At 35.3% G+C, this 21,915-nt stretch overlaps 3 protein-coding genes across 3 annotated transcripts; 1 reads left to right on the forward strand and 2 right to left on the reverse strand.

Moving 5' to 3' along the window:
- Positions 1 to 1,480: 1,480 nt before the first annotated feature.
- On the reverse strand, positions 1,481 to 2,764 carry Roc1a (Regulator of cullins 1a). The gene is made up of 5 exons (XM_018550982.1): positions 2,672 to 2,764; positions 2,288 to 2,315; positions 2,067 to 2,188; positions 1,902 to 1,987; positions 1,481 to 1,637 (listed from the first exon to the last, which is right to left on the reverse strand). Exons 1-5 carry the CDS (start codon positions 2,762 to 2,764, stop codon positions 1,625 to 1,627), a joined length of 342 nt encoding a protein of 113 aa, XP_018406484.1. The 3' UTR covers positions 1,481 to 1,624.
- A 2,594-nt stretch (positions 2,765 to 5,358) lies between these two features.
- Positions 5,359 to 9,794, forward strand: LOC108782653 (Lysine demethylase 2). The gene is made up of 7 exons (XM_018550968.1): positions 5,359 to 5,523; positions 5,666 to 5,945; positions 6,012 to 6,699; positions 6,793 to 7,117; positions 7,207 to 7,501; positions 7,984 to 8,279; positions 8,549 to 9,794. Exons 1-7 carry the CDS (start codon positions 5,473 to 5,475, stop codon positions 9,554 to 9,556), a joined length of 2,943 nt encoding a protein of 980 aa, XP_018406470.1. The 5' UTR covers positions 5,359 to 5,472; the 3' UTR covers positions 9,557 to 9,794.
- Positions 9,795 to 11,840: 2,046 nt separating this feature from the next.
- Positions 11,841 to 19,902, reverse strand: LOC108782646 (glutamic acid-rich protein). Its single transcript, XM_018550955.1, has 8 exons — positions 19,313 to 19,902; positions 16,451 to 16,724; positions 15,609 to 15,896; positions 14,244 to 14,566; positions 13,794 to 14,037; positions 13,125 to 13,335; positions 12,686 to 12,980; positions 11,841 to 12,611 (listed from the first exon to the last, which is right to left on the reverse strand). Exons 1-8 carry the CDS (start codon positions 19,481 to 19,483, stop codon positions 12,450 to 12,452), a joined length of 1,968 nt encoding a protein of 655 aa, XP_018406457.1. The 5' UTR covers positions 19,484 to 19,902; the 3' UTR covers positions 11,841 to 12,449.
- Between the last annotated feature and the right edge of the window lie 2,013 nt (positions 19,903 to 21,915).

A 21,915-nucleotide genomic window follows, 5' to 3' on the forward strand; every position in this document is an offset into this window, starting at 1 on the left:
GAGCGGTTAAAATTAATTATAATGGATAATTTTGCGATACGATGCTCACGGAAATATTGCTGGATCTCTCGAAACGCCGCGTCCATTCGCAGACTGGCGCATTTTATTTCTCATTACGAACGCAAATTAATTCTCTGACATAAAGTAATATAAAATCCGTTCAATGATCCGATCAATCGATCGACCGGACCACCCACGATTCTTCCCTTTAAGTGCGCGCCTTCTTCGAGGGGATTCGAACTGAGGGTGATCTCACTCCGGGTTCTCTTCCCTTGCCTGACTATTCATAAGTTCTCTTAAAACAGGTGCGGATTGCTCTTTTTCTCTTTTTATTTCTTCCTTTTTTGTTTCCATCTCGCACACGAATAAGACGGCGGGATCTAGAGCCAGACGAGAGGCAGAGAATCGAGGTGGAAGAAGCTTACCGTTGCTCTCTCCAGGCGGATGTCGACTGATTCTCCCTCCTCCGGCCATCCTGCGAGATGTAATTTTCGCTGTATGCCGAGATTAGAAGCCGGCTCGACGGGGCTACCCCCGGTTTCGCCTGCCTGATAAGTATTGCCTGCCCTGTGCCAGTCTCCTGCTGAATGCCCTAGAACTGGAAAAGGGATTCGAGAGATGATCTTGGTACGATCGATCGGCCTTACGACATGACGTCATGAACGACGATGGGTGCCCGTTATATCTTATTAAGGAGCTACGTATCCGTATAGGAGCGGATTTGCGGAATCGCCTTGAGCGTAATGAACATCTATTATACCGAACTATATTAAATAAATGTCATTGTTATTAATACATCTTAAGGCAAACCACATTATAAACGTTGTATGATATCTCGTTTAAACAAAGTTGTGAATAATTAAGGGTAATAAAGATTTATTTCACGTAAAATATATTCTTTGATTCGTATAAAAGATTAATAAAAATTCTTTTCAAATGGATTCGTATTAGAATTAAAGCTGTCGGATAAAAAGAAATATGTGGTAGGAGTATAGGATGTAATTTAAAGATAAAAAGAGAGTACCGCTTTCACCTCACATTCCCTTCATATTTGTGCAGCGGAAAAACAGGATGGAACTTTAGCTAGATGAAATCTTTAAAAGATCGGATTAGTCAGAGTTACAATTAAATAAAAAATATATACCAAAAATAATGAATGACAAAACGTAAGTGTTTAAAAACGTACTCATATATTTAATCACAAAAATGATACAAAGAATTATTTTCATCGATAGATAATTTATTTTGCAATATCGTAAGATTCATTGAGATTACCATTTCAAAAATGATCAGAGATGATGCTAATAAATCATCAAAAACGTGCTATAATCGTTATTTATTAGATAAAACTTACAATCTATAAATTACATATTTAATATAATTTTATGATAATTGTAATCTGAATTAGCTTTACAATCACTGAAATTTGATGTGCTGATAATATAAAAAACTTGAAATATTTTACTTTACTTTTTGCCACACTTTCCCTTTTACTTATACATTTATCACCTTTTTGTAAAGATTACATCTTCCATAAAAAAAACAATTTTTCTTTTTTGAATGCCATTAACATAAATGGCTGAATAACAAAGAGAAATCTGACTTGTACAGTGAATATATCCAATTAATGACCATACCTGTAAACAAAAATGACAAAATTGTTATACATATATATATTTAAATAATTATATAAAAAGTTAAAGTATTAAAAAATTGAGTTATAATTTATTATTTAAAATTTTACAAACTAAAAAATAGGTTTAAACTTTTTATTAAAGATATCTGTTCATATTTAAATTTAATATATCAATATTTTTAACTTTATACTTAAAAAAATTTAACAAATATATGCATGTTACAAAATGTGTACATAATAAACAAGGCTCTACTAATCTACTTACTTCTGAAACTCCCATTCACGATTATCGAGTGGACAGACCTGCCGTGTTTTCAGCCAGCGTGAAATACAATGAAAATGAAAGGCGTGCTAAGAATAAAAATACAGTTACAATAAGATTTAAATAAAAATTTGACAGCCTAATATCTCAAAATATTGTCAAACCTACATTACATACACCCCAGGCTACCGTACATTCCTCGCTAGTGGCAGAGGCCTGGTTTGCTTGACATTCAATGCATAGATCCATGATGTGATTACGGCAAATAGCACAATTATCCACAACAATATCTAAAAGATGTAAGAAATTACATTAGTAGATCTATCACTGTGTTTACTATTATGATATATTTTGAAGACTGTATAGTAGTAATGCTCGATAGTTCTTACCCCAGGCCCATAATGCCACTGCGTTCCACTGAAATAGACAAAATCAGACTTAGGTCTAATTGCACCAACATTACTTCGACTTAAGCGAGAGTTTAAACTCTCCCTCTCTCTCTTCCCCCTCACCCACTCCCTCTCTCTCTTTTTCGTTTTGAAACCAACAGAGAGACAGAGAGGAAGAGAGTATAAGCCTCACTTAAAGTTAAAATTTGAAAACATTAATGCATACATAATCAAGCCTTAGTAAACAATGCAAAGACAGATTGTGCCGTAAAGCCGAGCGGAGTGACAAAGCATAAATAAGGTTAGAAATTATGTTTTCACATTGCGCGGCAACTGTAAGCGAAATCGATCGTATATAATCTATATGCACATGTCGACACTTACCTTTTTCACTTCGAAACGTTTCTTTTCGCCTTTCCCACTGCTGGAGGTCGGGAGATCACAATCGTCATCGTCAATCTCCATGGTTGTAGCCATTTTTTAATGCCTTGAATTTTGAAGCACCGACTGGCGCTATCAAACGCGCAGTTCTTTACCGACCGAACGACGAGAACGGATCTTCCGAAGGTTAATTCAAAATTCGACCAAGGACTTTATCCACGCATCAGCGTGTCTCGGCGAAATATTTAATTATTTATATTTGTCCGACGAGTAGTTTGAAAAAAAAAAGAAACCCGACTGCATTTATTACGCAATCGCTCCGCAGTATTCGCTGTATAATGTAGTACTGGTGTGTGTATGTACGTACATACATACACTTAATCTTGTAACAATAAGCTCAGCGAATTACAAGAGCCAGTCAGATGTTGATAAATGATATTATGAACATTCTAGTAAATTTATTCTCTTTTGTAATTTTTATTTAATATATATATAATGCAATCAACTTGGCCTCGGAAAATGTATTCGAATATGCGCGCTTATACATGTTCATATATATACATATATATGTATGCAAATATGTTATATTTTATTAGCAGATATCTGATATTGCAACGCGAGAAAATATTTATAAAACACTCATCTATAACAATAAACGTTGATTCGTGGTGTTCGTGGTAATAAGATAGATTATTCACTCACCGTTTTCCGAAAAATTCTTGACGCCAGCCGATAGATCCTCTCGTCATAAAAGGCTAATTGTTGCACTCAAAACACAAAAAAGGATGATTACGCAATGCAGAGATCGTCTAATATCACATTCGAAATTCTTGACGCGAATTTGAGTTTACACACAGTACTTTTGACAAAAAAATCAAACGAAAATTGCGGAATCGCTCGGTGAAATAATTGCGCGTCGCGACACGAACGAATATAGCGGTTTGAAGTCCTGTGTTCACGATGCTAGAACTCGGTCCAAGTTCTTGGATCTGAATGTGCAGTCAATCAGTATGTGGTTTTTACGAAAACACGGCAAATTAATTGGCTACACATTTCCCGGTCCGAGAATTCGAACCAAATTCTAGCTAGCATCGTGCGGACACTGGACGACTGGACTCAAGCGGCTGAAGCGACCTGCGCAGGCGCAGATCTATGATCTATCGGTGCGAAACGTTTTCCGTCGATGTTTTCCCGCCCTTTTTGGTAATTCTGTAATATGCTCTTTGTTTTCTGTTTCTTGCTGTTTATCTCTTGCCCACTATTGCCTTTTTGATCAAAAGACAAAAGACAAACAGCAAGAAACGGGAAACAATTAAGAACACATTGTAAAATTACCACAGATCTACGATAGAGAGTTCTAAGCCTTAAGCTAGTTAAGAAATGGACGAATCATAGTCGATTATTCTCCACGAAATCGTAATTGATTGATTTCTTACGGCTTAAGACTTAAACCCTTCGAGAAATTTAATATTAATACTGGTCAATTAATCACTTATTTTGAATATTAAAAAAGCATTATAAATAGTACTTTTATAATACTTAAAAGATATCAGTTATTTTTCGTGGTAATATATTATTAAATTGAGAAAATATACACTTAATTATGTATGTTCACTTTGAACTGGCACATTTCATAATATATCGCAGTTAGTTTTCGTAGTAATATATTATATTAGATAATATCATTTAAAGTCTTATAAAGGTTTAAATTTTTGAGGATAGGTATAATCATTTTTTTTTTGAAGTATTATTATCAAATAATCATTTAATTTTTAAAGATTTAAATATTATAATTAGAATTGCATTGTTATAAGTCGACGATTGTAGTAACTAAAAATACGTATTATATTTATTTATACGAGTCTCACGACTTAATTCAACAAACGCAAAATCGTCAATCAAACCGATATTTTACGCGGAAATATTTCTCTCTGGCTTTTTGTCGGCCTCTCCCCGACGAAAGAGGATTAGATGTCCGATTTTCTGAAGACGCTTTCTGAAGCTTTCGATTTTTCAAGATTCAACCATTTAGCACGAAACGCAGTGCACTGTATACACATGCGCGTCTTCAGAAATCAGAAGTACGCTGTCTCAGTTAGGATGGAACGGAAATTACACCGGAATGGAACAGTGAGATCCAGTGAGACCAATCACAATCACAGAAAGGAAAGCAGATTAATGATTGCAGAGTTCTGATTGGTCTCACTGTTCCGTTCTGTTGTAATTTTCGCTCCATGTGGCGGCACCCTTAGGGCCTCTTTCACCAACGCCGATTAACTTAATCGACGATTAGTCCATTGGAATTGACCAATCGAGTCCGTCGTCAAAACTAAATGATAAATGCGATTGGTCAATTCCATTGGAGTAATCGTCGATAGGGTGCGGTTGAGTTGCCACTACGAACGCTTTGAAGCGTTTGATTGACCAATCAAAAGAAAGAATTTTACAAATTGACCAATCAAGAAACGCTTCAAAGCATTCGTAGTGGCAACTCGACCGCAGCCTAAATTAATCGGCGTTGGTGAAAGAGGCCCTTACAGTCGGAAATGGGATAGGAAGGGCGAACTGCGAAGAAGTTGGCAACACTAGCCGGCAGGAAAATGGCGTTGCTGTTACCCAGTGAAAGTATACACGGGTGAAGAACGTGCTTTCGCGCGGCGTCACAGACGCGTTACGATTAACATGTAAATAATATACGACAGATCGTATACAGTTGTTCTAACGTGAGTCGTGAGTTTGTTTTGTTTTCATCGTTGTGGCACTTGTGTTCTTCGATGAGATTCCGGTGATACGTTTCTAACTGCATGTCCGCAATGGCCGACGACTCCGCACCGCTGCCGAAGAGGCGCCAATTGGTAAACAAAGAGCATGCACGAATTCGGCTAGACGTTGTCGTCGCCGACGATGACGTCGACGCCGGCGATGATACCGCGTCGAGTAATCCTCGAACGGTATGGTCCACGTGTTGTCTCATTACACCGTGTTGTCATCTTACAGCGCGAGCGAACCAGAAAGTTGTACACAGACGACTGGACCATAGGCGATGAAGAAATCGAGGGTCGCAGGACTTTTCAGCTTGATGAGAAGATTGAGGCCAAGAGGTATGACTTGAGCAATTTCAGTGGCCTTTTCCGCGAGATGACTGGGCCGGAGCTGAATCTAACGTACCTGCAGAAACATGGTCTGCAGATACCACTATTGTTCAAGGATAAGTCTGGATTGGGCTTGCGAGTACCCAGCTCCAACTTTTCTGTCAACGACGTCAGAACCTGTGTTGGTAAGTCTCAAATATGAGTGAAAAGAGGATAGTGCTCCATAGACATTAATAATATTTGTACAATAGGTTCTAAGAGAGTACTTGATGTTATGGACGTTAATACTCAGAAGAATGAAGATATGACTATGAAAGAATGGCAAAAGTATTACGAGGATCCCAACAAGGAACGCTTGTTGAATGTGATCTCATTAGAATTTAGTCATACCAAGTTAGAGAATTATGTACAATCGCCTTCACTTGTGCGACAAGTAGATTGGGTAGATGTAGTATGGCCAAGGCATCTAAAGGAGTCTCAGGTGGAATCTACAAATCTTCTAGAAGATATGATGTACCCTAAAGTACAGAAGTATTGCTTGATGTCAGTAAAAGGTTGTTATACTGACTTTCATGTTGATTTTGGTGGTACAAGCGTATGGTATCATATTCTGCATGGTGGTAAAATCTTTTGGTTAATTCCACCCACTGAGAAAAACTTGACTCTCTATCAGGAGTGGGTGTTGAGTGGTAAACAGTCAGATGTATTCTTTGGTGATATGGTAGACAAATGTGGGAGGATAAGTTTAACAGCTGGTATGACTCTGTTTATACCAACTGGTTGGATACATGCGGTATATACTCCTCAGGATTCTTTGGTCTTTGGTGGAAATTTTCTTCACAGTTTTGGTATAGAAATGCAATTAAAAGTGGCACAAGTAGAGGAGCATACAAAAGTACCACAAAAATTTCGATATCCATTCTTCACAGAAATGTTATGGTAAGAGTGAATAAAAATTGTATTTTATATTATTAAGTATAATATAAATATTGTTTTGTGGATTCTAAAGTCTCCTTATGTATTACTCCACAGGTATGTCCTCGAGAGATATGTACATGTACTGTTGGGTAGAAGTCATTTGGATATATCTGAATCACAACGACAACACTTGGTCCCACAACATCATCAACATATACATGTGACAGATTTCGAATTACATGGCTTAAAATCTATAGTAATGTATTTGCATTCATTACCATCAACTAAGAAGAACGTTCCAGAATTAATGCGTGATCCAGTTGCTCTTATTCATGATGTTCGATGTTTGGTAGAGCAGCATAGACATGATAATCCAGAATCGGCTGTGACGGGCAATCCTGTGTTACCTCCACCACCACCCTTAACCATTGTTGACAGGGTATCTATCGTTCATTATATTAAATCAAAATTTAATCGAAACATTTAATACCTCTTATCTAATTTGCTTTGTCTTGCTTTCTTTTTCAGGAACGCATGAGAGTTGCGAGAAAAGGTTTTGCAAAATCTCAGAGACATCACTCAGACAAGTCCGAGAGAGCGTTTCCACGTAGGAGACGCACTAGATGTAAGAAGTGTGAGGCTTGCACTAGACAGGACTGTCGAGAATGCGTATTTTGCCAAGATATGGTCAAATTTGGCGGTAGTGGTCGAGCTAAACAAACATGTCTCATGCGTCAATGTCTTAGACCTATGCTTCCCGTCACATCAGCCTGTAAAGTCTGTCGTTTAGATGGTTGGAAACAACCACCTGCACCGTTGACTGGTATGTGTAATTTACAATAAATTTATTTTATATTTTTTAAAAATATGTTTCTAGATTTATATATCTTGAGTCTTTTATTTACTATAAAAAAATTTTTTTTACTGTTATAATAACTGTATTATAATATTATTATTACTAAACTATTATTACAATATAATTTTATATTGATAAATTAAACAATTTTTATATTTTAAATTTTTATATGATTTCAATTATATATATGAAAAAAATTGTGTGCGCGCGCATTCACTTGGCGCGAGACACTATCATGTCAACACGTCTTTGTATTAACCAACTTGTCCAATAACTGAAACAATTTACGATGTTTGTCCTTCGCATGTAAAGGAGCTGCAATGTAAGAAAGATAGGAAATAACGATTTCAATGTTGTCAGTTTGTCGGAGCAAAATTATTTTCGGAACTTTGTTGTCTCACCTCGTATATCCCTTCCCTCTCATAAATCGAATATTTAAATATTTACAGGTAAATCCTTCCCCACAACACCATCTACCTTAATGGAATGTTCAATCTGCTTCGACATTGTACATCCAGAATGTATAGGTTTGAATTCCAAGGAGATAACCGTTAACGATGATTTGCCAAATAGTTGGGAATGTCCAGAGTGTTTTGAACGAGGTCGGAACTTAGATTGTCGGCCACGTCACCCAAGGGGTCGCACGCGAAAATTATCAATATCCAGTGCGGCTTCCTCAGCACCGACGACGGATTCTGAACGGGCTATGACACCGAGTAAACAATCGAGACTTGATCCTAACGATGTATGTAAATTCTCTTGCATAGAAATTATAAAAAAATCTTAGGTGCTTTTTATTTGGTGACACACGTTGACGCAAACCTCATTCTATCTTTCTTGACATTCAAAGAGTAACAAAGACACTTGTCGATTTGTGTCACCAAATGAAAAACACAGCTTTATATCTACACTAGAATAATTTTTACGTATTTTTACGCTTCAATCTCTAGATAAGCATAAGCCGCGTTGTATAGAGCGTTGCTGTATACATTTCGCGTGCTTTATTTTCCTCAGGCGTGGAACGATTCGCCCAGGGAGCCAGCCGAAGGTGAACAGAGAATGACTCAGCAGCGTACTCAGTTAGCTATGCAGTTGATTGCCTCGAGCAGCCGATCTTTAGTGAAGCCACACGTAGTGGTTAGGCCTGCGCCGCCACCACCTATTCAAGAAACGGATGGCGAAAATGAACAGAATTTGATATATAACGAGACAGCAGTGCTTTCGGTATTCAGATTCCTTGATATAAAGGATCTGCTTAATTGTGCCTTGGTTTGCCGTACCTGGGCGAGATACAGTGTAAATCCCAGTCTGTGGAAGAAACTTGACATGTCTCATTATAACCTTCGTTCCATACACTTGACGGTTATTGTCCGCCGACAACCCGAGTATCTTTCGCTGGACTGGACCAACATTAATAAGATGCAATTAGCTTGGCTGCTGAGTAGGTTACCGCAGTTACGGACATTGTCTCTTCAGGGTTGTACTTGGGCCGGTGTTCGTGCCCTGAAGAGTAGTAGCTGTCCGCCACTAGAAAAGCTGAATCTGAGTTATGTTACCTCTTTGAATGATACTGTTTTGCAAGAAATTCTGGACTCTCCAACGGACTCAAGACCTGGCCTTATCGATAAAACATCACGATTGAAACATCTCAAGAATCTGTCTTTAGCCGGATGCGATCTGACAGATCGAGGAGTGAGATATATAGTCCAGCAATTATCGGATCTTGAAACTTTAGACCTCTCCTCGATTGGCAGACTTACCGACTCCGGAGTAGCGCATCTGACGTCGCTATCAAATCTGGCGTCGCTCAACCTAGCAAATTGCAAGTTGCTCACTGAAACGACTCTTGATCATCTAGCGAGATGTAAAGCCTTAAAACGCTTGGATCTGCGACATACAACCCAAGTATCGACGCAAGCTGTCATCAAATTTGCTGCTAAGAGCGAGCATAATTTACATGTAACAGACGTTAAGCTGGTGGAGGAGAAGAAGAAAGTTAGACCCGATTTTATGGACACGTGAAAAAGCATGGCGCTTACACGCAAACTAATGTTCAGTGCATCCGATTATCATCGCGTAAGAATCATCATTTGCAAAGAATTAATGCTATAACAGTACATTATGCTACGATCAGCAACTGTTTATTTTACATGAGAGAATCTCTAGATTATGTTACATGACGAATATTATAGTGTAACACGAAGGATGTGATAGTAATAGAATTTCTATTCAGATAACATTTACTTTTATTGATATAAGACCGAACACAATTTTAACAACGATTTCTTCACAACTTGAATGTCTTAATATTTTCATTTTTCTTATTGTAAATATTTATCTATTTGATCGTGTGATTTGCATAAATATACCATGTTTATATATTTTTCAAAACTGTTGAATATCATTTTAAAATAAATGCTTTGATTTATTCGAATTTTTCCTTTGCAATAATATCGAAGAAAATCTTAGTATTTATTGTATCGTCAATTTTGTAATTTTTTATCTCTTTATAAGTAAAGCTTAAATTTTAATTTTATTATTAAATTGTTAAATTGGAGAAGTTTTGCGCTTTATCTAGCATCTTATAGTTTAATTTGGAAAATTGACTTAGAATTTGTCATCAAAAGGACATTCCATTAATTTGAAATATTTCTCGTGTCCACGTACACACAAGATACATATTATAAACTACGGATGTGTATATGTAAATATATTTGAATTTATCTTTTATTACATCCTACTTAATCACATCTCAAAATTTTGCAAAGATATATTGTAAAATAATGATTTCTTTGATTATTATTTTTTTTTTCTCTTTCTCTTTTATACTTTAAATATTTTATAAAGATATTAATGATTATTAATATTTTTTTCTTTATTCAATGTTATGTAGCATCAAATTTCAAAAATATGTCATATTAAAGAAAAAAGTATACAAAAATTAATGTAGAAATTCTGTCGAATCATTGTTCACATAAGTTGTGAAACTAGAACATATGTGAAAATAAGTATTTCTTTTGCACGAGTGTTTGGGCAAATCTCGACTAAGAATTCAAAAACAATGTCAGTAATTATACACATACTCGTATATACACTTATTCGCAGCATGCGTCGAAACATATGTACTAAAATCCACTGTATTGTTTCGTAACATTAGTTCGGTGATTTTACGTGATAATCGAAGATAGCATATACATGCTTTGAATTTTTTTATTTCCGACCTGATGTCATCTCGTGATGTTCTGTGCAAGCCAATGTATATATATCTGCTTTTTATATATATGCTCATTTCAGTACCTCTTTTTTCTCCTTTCCATCCCTTTTTAAGTATTCTTTAAGTATTCTAAATAAGATATCATGTAAAGACAAAAATGATAAGTGAATTAGATACTGACTCAAGTGCCATCGTGCATTTTATGAAATTATCTATTTTCTTTATTGTATTCCAATGCGTTCAACAAATTCGTTGTAATCAAATGATTTATATCATAATATTTTAAAAAAGGTATTATGATAGCAAACATTGTTTTCAGATTGTTTATATCATAATATTTTTAAAAAAGGTATTATAATAGCAAACACTGTTTCAAACACGAGTTTTATTCGTTACTATTTTTGCGCTGAAAATATAATCACAAGTGCGCACACGCGCGCGCAAAACTCGATCATTCTTGTTTCTTTTCTTGATATAATTAAAATTGTTTGTAGCAATTTAAAATAAGAACGAAATCGTCACGATAAGACATTGTATAATATATGTAATCCATGAAGAGTCATAATGATCTCTGATTTCCAAATATAATTTTTATTTGTAAAAGGCGATTGATTTTCCCCTCTCTTTTCTCGTTTAATTTCTTCAATTTAAATTTTATAGTTTAAAATAGAATAGAAAATTTTGTTCAAAAAAGTTTCAAGAAATAATTTATGTCCGATTAGTTTTGTTTTTACAAAAGAATTTTTCAAACAAAAGTATAAATATATCTCACGTATTCTCTGAAACTTGCGCGAATTTGATATACAGATAATTTTTTTTATTTGAAAATTATATACAGATATCTACATTTAGCTTGTTTAAAATTAGAGCAATACTTGATTTATGTAGCCGTTATATTTGTAATACTTATATTTCAAAAGAAAAATAACGTGAAAGATAAAAAGGAAGAGAAGAAATGAAGGGAGAAAACAAACTAACGCAAAAATCTATTAATGACTTGTGTGACTGTGTATTAAAATAACTACTCAGAGTCATCCAACGTGGATAAAATCTTCTCTGAAATAAAAAAAGCATTTTTTAAATTTACCTTCGCAAAGACAAAAGTGTGACATATAGAATTAGTTTTAATACTTCGTATAGTTCGTATAGTTCGCGCAGTTTACGATTCTCTAGCATATTTTCGTATCGACTTCCGTTAGTTATGTGAACAAAAATATTTCCTAAAAACACAAATTTTTGTTTGCTAAATACTTTGTCAAAACAAATTATTCCACTATAAATACACAATTTATTTTACTAATAAAACAATTGGTTTTATTGCGATAGCGAAGTGTATTTGTTAGGTATACATACATTTTATTTTATTAGCAGCAGGTTCATGATTTTAACAATTGAAAAAATCGAGCTCGTTTATCAATCGATATTCAAAGCGCCAGGAAATGTTTCAAGTCCTTGGCTTGAATATTTACATCTTGCAACTACAATTTTTAATAAAAACGACGTATATTGTAGTATTTATTTCATCGAAGCTATTCGCTTTCTCAATAAGCTGTTACGACGAGAATTTTCACGTTCGATCAATAATAATAATTTATTAAAAAATATGTGTAACATACAATTGTCTATATTTCAATATGTGCATTTTGCATACGATACAATCTTTGCTTTGGAAATATATTCTTTGCATGTTGTTTTTTTAGTCTAACCTAGTTCGGCTAAGACAGAATCAAGATCCTCCTGCAGACTGAGACTGTCTTCTCGCTGCTTCACTAAATTATCCTTAATCCTGTCTACCTGCGCTTTCAACAGGTAGTTGCCCTTTTTCAAGGCTGCCAGTCGTCCCTCGTGTTTTGTCACACGTTTCTGAAAAAGAGACAGACACAGTTTCAAGAACGCAGTTTAGAAATTCAATCGTGATCTTTTCGCCCACAATTCACCTGCAAATTGTTTTTGCGCTTCTCGATAGGTGCTTGATCGTCATCAGACTCAGACTCTTCTTCTTCTGATTCTTCAGACTCCGACTCTTCCTCAGACTCCGTCTCTTCCTCTTCTTCCTCCTCTTCTTCTACTTCTTCCTCTTCGTCGTCGGTATCCCCCATCAGTTTCGCCATCTTGTCCACTTGTTTCTGCAACTGCTTGTATTTCTTTTTTTCTTCCATCAATAATTTCTGCTGTTGTTTGATTTGCTCCTTCAGCGCGTGTCTCTCTTTCCTGGCGTTCACAGCTTTATCTCTATTTATAGACAATTTATTATATAATTTTTATAATATAATACATTAAATAAGATAAATATTCGATATTTATCTTATTTAATGTATTATAGATTTATAGATACGATCGCTTATTGTGATTTGTATGGATCTTCATTACACTTACATAAAATTCTTAATTTTTGAAGTGAGAAGCTTGATCTCCCTTTGTGCACGTCTCTCTGCTCCTACTTTAGGATCCTCATCTTCCTCTTCTTCTTCTTCTGTACTCTCCTCTTCTTCCTCGCTCGCGCTGCGAACATCCTGTTTGTCTATACTCTTTTGTGACGCAATCTTGGCTACATCTTTCGCGCTTGGACAACCAGCCAGTGCCATTCCTGCAACATTATACCATCCTACGTCTTCCCAATCCTCTGCTAACTCCACCATCGATTCAGCTTCAATAAGCGTATGCTCTTCTTCTGATAAGCAAAGCAAAGGAAAGCGAAGCAAAGAAATATGATTAATATAAGCTTATTTCTAGCAACTACCATAATTGTTAGTTACAATTTTCCATTCGGCGCAACATAATTATTAAGTAGAACATTTGTTATATTACAGTTACATTGTTAAGTGAGAAATTATAATTAACAATAATTATGTTATTGTCAGTTGATGTTTGCTGAGAAGCGTTGATATAAAATTATAAAGCATAAAAATGGATGTGATTTACTTGGAACTGATAATAAGGTTTTGTTTGGAAAGTGATTAATTCAAGGTGATTATAGAAAAAGCTAAGAGTACGCAGTTCATAAATCACTAGCTTTTAGCAAAGCGGATATTCTTAATCACGCACCAGCTTTCATACGCTTTTCTAACGCTGCATACATTCTTCTCATTTCTTCTAATTCGTTTCTAGCCTTATCTCTTTCCTCGGCGGCGATGGCCGATTCTTCCTCCGCTTTTTCTGCATCTTTTCTCACTTGCTGCATTTCCTGCCTCAAAGATTCCGTGAGTTTCTCATCCTGTTGTTTGTTTTCTTGAGTATTCTTTTGTAACTTCATATGTTCTACTTCTGCCTCGAGATTCAAAATTCTTGCCTGCACATGAAATTATTTTATAAGAAATGATCTCTAGCTAACTATTTCTTTAACCCTTCGATCTTTCTTCCTCATCCGAACAGGTCGATATTAATTTGCCTTATTTAGATAAGAAATAGAATCCTAAGTAGGATTGGATAAAGTAAATACAAACTTTATTGAAAGCCTCTCCTAAAATATCAAATATCAAGTTTCAGTCCAATTACCTGCAATCGCTTATTGTCTCGTTCTAAGATTTCTTTGTTTCTAAGTTCCATCGCGAGCATCTGTTTAGTGCTTTGCAAATCATCTCTAACGGCATCAATATCATCCATTTCGTCTTGAATAACGTCTTCTACAGGCGCCTCCTCGGCCTTTTGAATTTGTTCCTCGATGGTCATTTGTCGTCGGAATTTCCTCAGTCCCTCCAGCATCGGTTTTGAGCGGTCATTCGTCTTCACAGTCTTGAGTTTTATGCCCTGTTGAATCTGTTTCAGCAGCTGATTGTGCATATTCGACTTTTCGGATTCGAATACGAAGTGGGCCTTGCCTATATATAGCAAAGAGAGATAATCGATCAGCATAAAAACATACATATTTTATTGACTCTCCATTGCCTTTTAAGAAAAGATACTAATAGTAAGTGCTTATAAACACAAAATATTTAATATACCATCGTAATATCTTTTGTGTAGAAACAAAAAATATATACATTTACGCAACATAATAGAGTATAAAAAAATAGTTTTACATTATTTTACATTATATACATTAGAAAAAAAAACTCTAAAAGACAAGATTAAAGACATATGTAAATTGGAAAATCGTGTTTTTTGTCTTAAAATATGAATCGTTACACGTCTTATTAATTATGAATACTGATAATAATTGTCACCTTGTTTCTTTTAAAATTTTCTCTGTGACTAAAGAATAATAAGTAAATAGTGTTCTAGTATAGAAAATACTTCGCTCAACTTAACAAACGCGTCATATAGAATTTTATGAGAACCATTAACGCATCGACATACATTTTAACAAGTACGATAAGTACATCCGTCTCTGAATGACGTTCTCATTTCTCGTTGAGGATATCAATTCGGTGAGCGAAAAATTTTGCTCATTTATAGGACGGGAGAAAATAGGAAGAGCGGAATATTGGTAAACCCATATTGACAAACATGAAGACACCAGTTAATTCAACAATAATCAATTAACAGTTTAATTAGTCCAACAGTTTAACAATGGATAAACGATGGCTCACCTATCGGCGGGGGTAGTGGTAGTTCGGGAACATTAAAGGGAGGGGACGATAACGACAGAACAATACTGCTGGCTATTTGCGCTACAAATGAAAACGCGACAGGACGTGTTATGTCAATAAAAATTTCTGCTTGTATATCCAATTAATTGTATTATGTTGCCAACGTTTCTTCAAACGACCGCACGAAAAAAACGGAGGAAGAGAAGCTCCGCAAAGCACAGTCTTTCTCTCTACGACGATTTCTCTTCTTAAGGAGAGGACACTTTCTATAGGGGGGGAAGATACGGCCCCGTAGGCACCAGACGAGGATCGAAGAAGGTTCGACGATCACCTGCTGGATCGGCCGTGACTTTGTTCACCCTCTCGATCAAAGGCGCACTCCGGTCGTTACACTTGACGTGTTTGAGCCTCTTGCCACTCTCGACTTCCTTCATCATGCTAGCCCAATCAGGCCGTTTCCTCGGCCTGGATTTCAATATATCCAGCTTTTGCATTTGATTATCGTTGAGAGGCGGTAGGTCCTTGAGAATCGTACGACTGGGTGGTGGTGGCGGCGGCCGTGGGGGTGGTGGTGGCGGAAAGTTCGCCCGCGACGAGCTCTTCGATAAAGTTGGTGCACCTTGATAAGAAGGTTTTTGTTATTTCAAAAAAGTGTGATATTACACAATGTATAAATATCATTATTTGTATAATAAAATAGAGTGAGCTGGTATGTCTTCCATTTTATATAATAAATTAAGAGATTTTTTTTACTGATATGTGTGTTCTTTAGTTTTACTTATTTCACAAATATATTCCAAATTTCATTAAAATAAGAAAAAGATTTGTGAATATGTCAGGTTTAATCCTTTCAGTATTCGTGATGTTTTATAAATTTATATTGTTACATTTCTTATTCATGTCATCTGATTTATTTGTTCATAAAAAAATTATTAAATAAGTCTCGCTTTGCTTTATTTACTTATAAAAACTAGTTCTTAATTTTGTGTCTTTACAAAATATCCGATATATTCTATTACCTGATCGCGTAATACATCTGTCTTGTATCAAAAATATTTCTTATCTCAGTAAACAATGAAAAGAATCAAGAAAAAGAGAGTTAACTGACAATCTGAAAAGTCATTGTAAATGACAGAATCTACTGGAAGAAATTGCGGTAATCGCCTTTCGTACCTGTGGTGCTCTCACTCTTCGAGAGTGGTATAATGTCACCTCGTGATCGAGATCTTTCGATACGGATCTGTCGTTCGAGTTGTGGTCTCGAATTTGGCTCTTGTCGTCCATTCTCGCGTGGCTTCGTTGGCACCGGTCGGCCACTTGGAATTTTTTCATTGATTTTTTCATTGATCTTTTCATTCGGCTGCTTCGGTATTATCGTAATTTTACTTTGTTTACGCGGTAGTCCATCTGACGAGGGTGCTGCCGGCTCTGCGGGTTTTGGCACGCTCTATTAGACCGAGAAGGAGAAACACTTGATTAATTATATTATAGCATCCTAATAATATGAATAGAATGACAACATTTATTTATTTTAATTTATTTAGTCAATAGTACCAAAATATTTATCAATCTTAAAAATATTTATGTGCGGATAATAATTATATGCATATATAATATGATAATAATTGTACTTATATTGTATACATTTGTTTACGAAAGTATTATATATTTTTTTTCACTATTACATATTTTTTATTTTTTATATCCTATTTTAACATCTATTATTAATTTAGTAAAAATTGTGTTAAATATAGTTTTAATTTTTATTTCACCGATAAGAATTCCACAATTCAACGAATCAAGTTTACGTTTTTGCAGTTACTGGTATTGACGTCTTTTCACAGTTTATGTTTTTGTCACAATCTCGCGACGCAAATCAATTTCTCGCGCTGTTTATTTCCATGTTGTTTTTTCTAGGATCGCGTCACGCCAAGAAGAATACGAAAGAATAATTGTCGCACGTCTCACATAAAATAGTCGCGATTGAAAATAGAAAAAGAAAGACTCGTGCTTCCTCCATTCCTCTTCTCTTGATTGTTTAAGACAGAAAGAGATCGAAACAATTTTCTTGGCAAGTCTCGAAGAGTTCATTATTCTATCAGCTTTAAATAATCCACATTGAATTTTGCTCGAGATGTCACATTACGATCGTCATTTATAAAGAGTTTCCACTTTTTAAAATAAAGCTCTCGTAAAATTGCCGTTCAATTTTTAGGCCACTCTCGACTGAGAATCTATTATCTTCTCTTGAGTTTCCGTGAAAATTGTTCAGCCAAAAACATTACTCATCCACGAAATCCGTTTTTAATATATATCTGATATTACGTTCGCGATTTTCGAGTATGTTTCAAGCGAAATCGCGGTATAAACGCGTTAAGAAACTGGCGGAAGACACAGCTGGCAAACCATTTGAAATAGAAACGCGTGTTCTTTAAATAATCGTGACCCAGAGGCTTATATGCGGGCACGCGTACGATGGATCTCACTTTCCTTTGCGTCGGGAAAACGAAATCGCAATTGACAAACACGTGCAGCAGATCTGAAGACTTTAACGAACGGCCATGAACTACTTGCGATGCTCCGCAATTTTTCGAATAATGTTTTTTATTCCGTCGTTGTAATTACAATGATCCTATCGATTGCAATTAATAAATGCTCATATCTTAAATTTATAATTATTATGATTAAACTTCTAAATGATATATTAACGATATCATCACGTATAAATGATAAACGACTTAAAATTAAATAAAAAATTATTGAATCAAGAATTGAAAAAGGTAATCTGAGAACTTACAAATAATTTTTTATCTTTATCGCGTATGTGTGTGTGTGTGTGTGTGTGTGTGTGTGTGTGTGATGATAAAAATTAATAAAGAATTATGCAGTTAATGTAATGAAACAAATCTCGACTAATGATGAATTTTGTCATCTGAATTTAATCTGTTCTTTTGAATCTAAGACATATCCAAAATGATCGACGATATAGCGATATAATATCGCGTATTTCGCACGGATTGCGTACTAGATATCAACCTTGCGATTTTACGTGGCCTGTCGCCAGGAGATTGAAAGTAACCCTGAGAATTTTTTTAAGTGAAAATCCGCAGAAGAAAATAAAGAAATAATGTAGAATAATCTCAGGGATGTGTAATTTCCACACTACTCTCATAAAACATCTTATATCAGAGATTATACATAATTTCATATAGTGGACTGTAAACGCATTTTTGTACGACCTATAACTTGCATTAATTTAATCATTTGATAGAGAATCACATTTTGGAAATTAATATTGAATATGACCACTTTCCCTGTAATGATAAAAACGCTTCGTTTAGTTTATCGTGAATTTTTCTGCAAAGAACTGATAAAGTACCGTTGAGTTTGTAAATCGGAGTGGACTATCAAAGTACTGTTTGCATACAACAGATCGTGTGGAACTTTACGCCACCCGAAATGTTTATCGCGCTTACCCGTTGCAAGACACCCACGCCAACTATTAATATCATGATCAGTACAGTAAAGTCCGCTGACTTTGAAACCTAATACCTCAATGGAAAAAGACTGCGAAAGTTGTATATACAACTCCTATCTTTGTTAGAAACAGAACATATGAACGCTGCGATTTTCGTGTTTGACTAAATATTTATGGCTTTCTTCAATTTATTATTTTGTAATTTATACATAAGAGAGAGAGAGAGAGTGTGGTGAATTATTCAATATTTTTTTTAATTTGTTTTAAAATACTATTGTTTGATTATAAAATTATATTATGTGTGTGTGGATATTTCCCTACTTTTTATTCTTTCGGTTTTTTACCATTCTACAAAGACTTGAAAAAGTTCAATTCCCGAAATCCATCGCAAAATAAAAAAATATTTCATAAAGCTATTAAAGTGATTTGACATTTTACAACAAAGCTGTTCCAGAAAATTTCCGTATAGAGAAAGAGAATTTCTCTTGTAGTAACTCATCTCGCGATTATCACAAAAAAGATGTCACGTCATCAATCCTTCGAAATTCTCCACCCACCTTTAAGGTGACTTGGGTGAAGGCCGGAACTTCCTCAGTTTTCGGCTTAGAGTCTCTACGGGAATTGAGGGTCCAGGGCGCGGTTGGCATGGGCAACGGGTTCGGGCCATCCTTAACCCACGGCGGTCGAAAGGTGGTCCTTTGCGGTGGCTGACCACCGGCGCCGGGCATCCTGCTCAGCGTCCTCTCTCACTGCAGCGGGGATGATCTTACTCCTACCCTTAATAACGCTGTCGCGATACGTCGATCTCGGGCGGCGATGTAGTCACGTTGGCTCGTGTACTTCCGATTCGTCCACTTCGTTCTCCAAAGACGATCCTCCCGAGGACGTGCACGATACGCCACTGACAGACTCCTAGACCGATAGGACTGCAATAGGTGGGTATCACGCGTGGGCGAGATCTCTGGAGCGACCACTTCTCGCGGGATCAGGAGTTTCCGATCGCGACTATACACCCTCCCGGAGGAAGATCCTCGAAGATGCACGATACCGCGACGGCAACCGACTACCGCGTTCTTATACGTTCCTTTTTCTCTCGGTCTCTCTCGTTTAGCTAAAGAGACTACTGCGGATTCACGACGGGGTCGAGAATTTTTGGGCGAGTCCGGGAAAGATCGAGACCTGGACCGCGCAACAGGCGGACTGCACCTCCCTAACCGTACGATATTTTCGTCCGTGTGACGTCATCGAGAGACGTGAGCCCGAAATAGAAAAACGATCCTCTTGCCTCTAGGACGCCTTCGGCGACACGCTCGTCAGGGCCTCCACCGCCTCCGCTTCGCGTCGTCGACGTCCTGCGACGCATTCCGCGTTTGTTTACTATGCAATCGCCGATCATGACCAGCTACGAAGGTCGATCGATCTTCAGGGTCAGTCTGCAAGCCGTTGTTTCCTAATCTTGGAAGCAACTTACAATCAGACAGATAAAATTTTGTCTTAATGAAAGCGAATTTTAACATAAGATTTTTTTATTTATATTTTAATCAATGTTGTTAAAACGACGAACTAAAAAATCCAAAAGAATGGTTTTTATACGAGAAGTAATGCAAAAAAGAAAATAATCTATCTCCTATAAAAGTATCAAGTAATTCTAGAATTCCAAAATCAAATAATAATCAAAATTAAAAAGGAGTATTCCAAGTCGGCATAATAAGGAGTGCACAGTTCTATGAGAAGAATACTTTAATAATTAATAAATGCACGACCTAAAACAACCTTTTAAATTCACACAATGTTAAACAAACCGGGCGTTTTGGCTTAAATTTAAGCTATTCAATAGGTAACAACGAATAGAATTACAACAAAAACTCAACTCAAACTCTACGTATATTTACGTGCATTCTATTGTGAAAACTAAGAATGATAAAAATCTCAACCATGAAATCGTCGTTACACGTTATTACAAAGCTGTAGATAAAAGCATGACTTAATACTTTTTAAACTCGGCTAACAGCAAAAATGCAATAATACAATATACATCGGCAGTAAAAAATAAAAAATAAATAATAGACTAACCAACAGATGCGTGATTACAATTAAAATATGATAAATAATAAAGTAAAAGAGAGTCAATACTGTATATATACATGTATATATACATGCAACGTCAAAAAGTAAAATGAAAAATAATTCACTCTTTTAGAATCACCTTCAACGGGCGAAATGCCGCGTCTTTTATTCCATTTCATATAGTAAATGAAATGTATTTCTTGACAGTATAATTTCATTTAAAAATTAATTCAGGACCTATGATATTTTCCTGAGAGAATTATAATTTTCAGAATATATGTGAAATATTCTCCGATGCCGAACAATACACATATGGTTTATGTAAAAAGGGAATATTTTATTAATCATTTAAATATTGATTTTACATTCTCTGTAAATATTTTGGAATATACTAAAATGTGAAATGTTATACTTTAGGATGTTAGAAATATTTTTATCAATACTTCAAGAATACTTTGCGTTCTCTTTTAGGTCTCGCGATATTAATTCTGAATTTCTCATCTGAAATGTGTTAGCAGTAAAATTCGAGTAATAATAATAAATTAAATCAATACATAGTTATTTGGTCATAACAAACTCACAGTCAATCAAATGTTATTATAATTGTTGTGCTAAACAAATACAAATCTAAATATATTGCTTAAACGATTAATTTATATATCGAAGTTTCAAATTTCTCATTATCTCTTTATTTGACAATCAGGAAGCTAAATTAAATTATTGCGATATTATCTTTTAAATTGAAAAAATAACAAGGACTCTCTATATAAACAGTAATCATAAACAATAAAATTGAGAGTCAAATCAAGATTAAATTGTAGAAATGTTGACATATTTAATTTAAAACTACGAATATATAATATTAAAAAATAAGATTACAAAAAATATATCTACTTAAATTCTACTTAAATGATGTAAAGATGACGTGACTAGTTTCGACTCTGAATAGAGTCCTCCTCAGACTTGTGAATATGATGGATAGAATTATTGAAGAAATATATCTCATTGTTAATAACTATTTCTGTAAACATCAATAACATTATCTTTATTATCTTTTATTTAATAATATATAGAAAATTTTAAATTTAAAGAA

The sequence above is a fragment of the Cyphomyrmex costatus genome, unplaced genomic scaffold (assembly GCF_001594065.2).
Source record: "Cyphomyrmex costatus isolate MS0001 unplaced genomic scaffold, Ccosl1.0 scaffold132, whole genome shotgun sequence".
In the NCBI taxonomy this organism is placed as follows: domain Eukaryota; kingdom Metazoa; phylum Arthropoda; class Insecta; order Hymenoptera; family Formicidae; genus Cyphomyrmex; species Cyphomyrmex costatus.